The 4373-nt window shown below is 33.8% G+C and overlaps 1 protein-coding gene across 1 annotated transcript; it reads right to left on the reverse strand.

The window, feature by feature from the left end:
* Positions 1 to 309: 309 nt before the first annotated feature.
* LOC140861476 (uncharacterized) lies at positions 310 to 2615 on the reverse strand. The gene is made up of 2 exons (XM_073264499.1): positions 1918 to 2615; positions 310 to 1654 (listed from the first exon to the last, which is right to left on the reverse strand). The coding sequence occupies exons 1-2, from the start codon at positions 2613 to 2615 to the stop codon at positions 310 to 312; spliced, it is 2043 nt and encodes a 680-aa protein (XP_073120600.1).
* Between the last annotated feature and the right edge of the window lie 1758 nt (positions 2616 to 4373).

A 4373-nucleotide genomic window follows, 5' to 3' on the forward strand; every position in this document is an offset into this window, starting at 1 on the left:
AAATTTTTTTAACGAGAAACAAAAGAATACATGAAAATTAAAATCATTAATAAGATAATCATAATCTCAAAAGGCTCCTCATAAAGACGTAAACAAGATCTGCAATAATTCTATACGGAACTCGTAATATTTGAAAATCTTTGACAATGTAATATTTTGTAGCTCCATCGTCATGCAAGAAACTAATGAAATTTTAATAAAATGAATGTCTAAAACCAATCATGCAATGTTGATGAATAAATTAAAAAAATCATAACTAAAAGATATGAAAATGATCCGAATAGATATACACCCGTGCTATTGAAGTTGTTATCTACGATTCTTTAACGTATAATATTCATCAATTATAGAATCTGAGTCTATGGTTAAAGCAAACTCTCTTTCAATATAAATGATCAAAGAATCTGTCAGAAAGTCCTCTCCCATTTTATTACGAAGAATTGTTTTAACATGCTTCATAGCTAAAAATATATGCTCTGTAGTTGCCGTGGAAACAGGCAAAATTAAAACTAGATGAATCAACTTTTCAAATCGATTATAGTGTTGCAGCTTTTTCGTTTCAAATAACCCTTGGCACAATTCTGAGATAGTGGACATGTTCTGAAAATTTTCATGACAAACTACATCGAGCTCATAATGTTGTAGCTGACACTTCAAATGATGCATTTCATGTTCAGTGAAGTCCTCGGGATAATACTTCTCAGCGAGAGTAAGAATCTTGTCAATGTCGAAACATTTAAAATTATCATTTGGATCCAAAGCAGAGCTAAGCATAAGAAGTTCTACTTTCTCATCACTAAATCTAGAGTTTAACTCTTCCAACTGAAAATCTATTGCAACATTAAATATATCATAATGAAAATGATGCTCAAATGTGATGGTATCCTTTTGCTGGCATGAACGATTGGAATGCTTATAATGAGCACTCATATCCGGTATATCAACATTCAAATTTGTGCAAAATGATTTGACATACGAAAGAAGAATATCAAAACCATCATTTCTCAATGTCAGAAGAAGTTCTTTAGTCGTCGAGACCAGATCCATTGCACTTAAGATATCAAGAGATTTGTGTTGCAAGGCACGACAAAGCAAATCTGTGATCGCCATAATTTTATGCATCAAATGCAAAATAAAAATGAAATCAAAAGACTTCATCACTATTAAGGAACCACCAGCTTCCCCACGCATCGAAGTAGAGGAACCATCGGTGCTAATGGATTCAAGCACAAGAATAGTTGCGTCATACATATCTATTAAGCGGCAAATAGAATCAAAATGAGAGCTCCAACGAGTAGTTCCTGCTCGATTCAAAGTACCCAACTGATTAGCTCCTCGCCCAGTCTCACGTTCACCAGCAACAATAGAACGTGAAATTTCATTAACTTGAGCAGATTGTAACTTAGAGTTGCGTTTAGAAGAAGATGTAACAAGATTGACAATAGTTGTCAAATTCGAAAAGAAAATCCATATAGAAATTTCCTTTTTAGGAGATGCAACTAACGCTAGCTGGAGGTGATGGGCAAAACAATGTACATAATATGCATAAGGGCAATCTCTAAGAAATAAAGCTTGCAAACCATTAAACACACCAGACATGTTACTAGCACCATCATACCCTTGACCTCGCATATTATGAATTTCTAGATTATATCTAGTGAGTACATCACATATTTATTTTTTCAGTGTTGCAGCTGCGGTGTCATGAACATGAACAATTTGGAAAAAACGCTCCCTCAAAAAACCACGAGCATCAACAAATCTCAAAATTATAGTCATATGTTCTTTGTTAGATACATCCTTTGCTTCATCCACCAAAATACAAAACTTAGAATCTCCAATTTCATCACGAATTTTATTTCTAACCATGTTCCCAATAATATGTAAGATTTTTTTTGAACTTCTGGCGAGGTATACTTTGCATTTCCCGGAGCTTTTTCTAAGATTACTTCACCAATACTAGCATTCCATTTTCCCATAAATTTTAACATCTCAATGAAATTACCACGATTTTGGGAATCTGAAAATTCATCATGACCTCTCAATCCACATGCTTGCAAACTAAGCCAACGAACACACTCAATTGGTGTTGTAAGCCTTAATCGGTTCTTTTGAATTTGTTCAGAAGATTCTCGATTCATAACTTTATCTATATGTCGAGTTACATTCATCAAATCAATAACAGATTTTGCAGAGTTATTAGGCACTGAGTTAGAACTTCCCATATGAGACAAAAAGGCACACTTACCTCCATCATTAACACGTTTCCAACTTCTAAATCCTTCAATTGTGAAGGTACATTGTTGTGCTTCACTTAATTCAAAAATATAGCACGGAAAACAAAACAGCGCATCTTTCGAAGGAGAGTACTCTAACCATGGAAACTTTTTAAACCATGCATATTGAAAATCGCCGATGTTGCTTTCATGATTCAGATCGTGGGTACTCCGACAATTTTGGTTGATATGGCCCCATTTTGATATAACATCGTCTAATTTCATCACAATGATTAACAAGATGCCGCCACATCGAAATACGCAATCCAAGATCCCGTTCAAGAGAAGTTTCATGAAACTCAACTCTTTGAGATTTAGATGGAGGTTCCAGTTCCTCATTATGAATGGATGTATTAGTGTCGGCCCTCCCGGATGAAGAAAGATTGTCAATTCTTGGCTTAAAAAAAGATAAAATATTGTTTGCTCTTTTTTTCTCTTGATTTGACATTAATTACCTGATAAAAACTTGAACAAATGTCAAAAATTAAATTTTTTTATGAAATCATAACCTTAATAGTCATAAAAAAAATTGCATGTACCATTGTACCTACGCCTAATAACTAATAAGCCTATGAAAAGATAAATAAATAAAACTTAAACAATAACTCGGAAAAAAAAAAGAATAAAAAATTTAACGAACATAAAAACATCTAATTTAGTACCAAAATTTAAATTTTGAAAAACATTGTTAGTTTGTTACTGCTATTTATGTGCAAAACAATTAAACAATTTTTTTTCAGCATACAAAACAACTAATTTGATCCCAAAAATACGAAACAAACCGAGAGCAATGCACATTGAATCACACGAAAAACTAAAAGAAATGGATATATCAAATTCTCAATTCACTAATATATCGACACTCGTACTAACTTGAATTTAGTTCTCCAATCACTATTAGTTCACATATCATCAATATTCAATCATCACGGACTCACAATCACCAAATTAGAAAACAAAATCCTACTGCCTAGAAATAAAAAAAAGTTCACTATCGCAAATCACAATTCACGAATTAGTATTTAGCATCCAAATCACAATTAAATTCACAAATCACCACCATTCAAATTTCAAAGAGAGTAAGAGGCTGAAATCATCGGACATCGTACCAGGCAGAAAACAAAATTCTACGAAAATAAAACCCACGATTCACGCAAATCTGCAAATAAACAAAAAAAAATGAATCATATATCATCAATGTGAAAGCAAAAGTTCAAAGAAAAACAGAGCGTGGGGACTCACAAGAGGGATATTCGCAATCAAACAGAGACAACAAGAGACGATGGAAACCCCCAAATTTCTTGGGCTGATAAGTTTATTTTCTCTCGGTGGTTGGTCTAGACTGTGTCGTCAAGGGCGGATAAAAGATTCAGCCCACTTGTGGACTTATGAAAGTTGGGCTCTTTGAAAGTTTTTTTGGGCCAATAGGGCTGAAAAAAATTGAGCCCAAAAATAATATATTAAAATTTTTTAAAAAAAATTGGGCCACCCGGGCTGGCACAATACGTCCCTCCGCCCTTGGCCAGAGCTCGCACCTTGGAGGTTGATATAGCTGCTGGTCGTGAGTTTCAGCTAGGTTCCATCTTATTTCTTGGGAATTTTGAAAGTTAGGCAAGTATACACCCTTCTTTGGCCACCAAGCAAAGTCTATATGTTTGTGCCTTGTTCTTGATAAAGATTTGAAATTTTTCTTGAATACAAGCTGGTGTTTCATTTGTTTTTAAGATTTTAGCAAGGGTTCATTTCATTAATTCAAAATTTGCATTTTTATTGAAGCTATTTGAGTTGTGCGATGGATTAGACTTGAGGCTTGAAGTGATTGAGTGCTTTTCAAAAATTTCTAAAATGTGTTGCAGGTTTTAGCCCAAATTCAAGTTTTTCAATGTGTTTTTATTGATTTTGGAGTTATGTTATGAGGTAGGAATTGTAATACACTTGCATTATTTGTTGGCTAAAGTTTTATCGCTTTTCGGATGGAGTTTCAATCATTTTTTTGAAAATTTGATTGTGGAGTTGAAGGGGATGCCCTAGTAGATGTTTGAGGATGCATTGTGGTGTTTTGAATATGTTTAGAGTAGTCTAAGAGAAGGTAAGAAG

This window comes from Henckelia pumila, chromosome 4, assembly GCF_033568475.1.
Source record: "Henckelia pumila isolate YLH828 chromosome 4, ASM3356847v2, whole genome shotgun sequence".
Classification (NCBI taxonomy): domain Eukaryota; kingdom Viridiplantae; phylum Streptophyta; class Magnoliopsida; order Lamiales; family Gesneriaceae; genus Henckelia; species Henckelia pumila.

Coding starts and splice junctions, on each gene's coding strand:
- LOC140861476 (XM_073264499.1), bottom strand. CDS start 2,615: ATGAGGAACTGGAACCTCCATCTAAATCTCAAAGAGTTGAGTTTCATG. Junction 1,655..1,917: donor AAAGCTCCGGGAAATGCAAA/GTATACCTCGCC, acceptor TGTACTCACTAG/ATATAATCTAGAAATTCATA.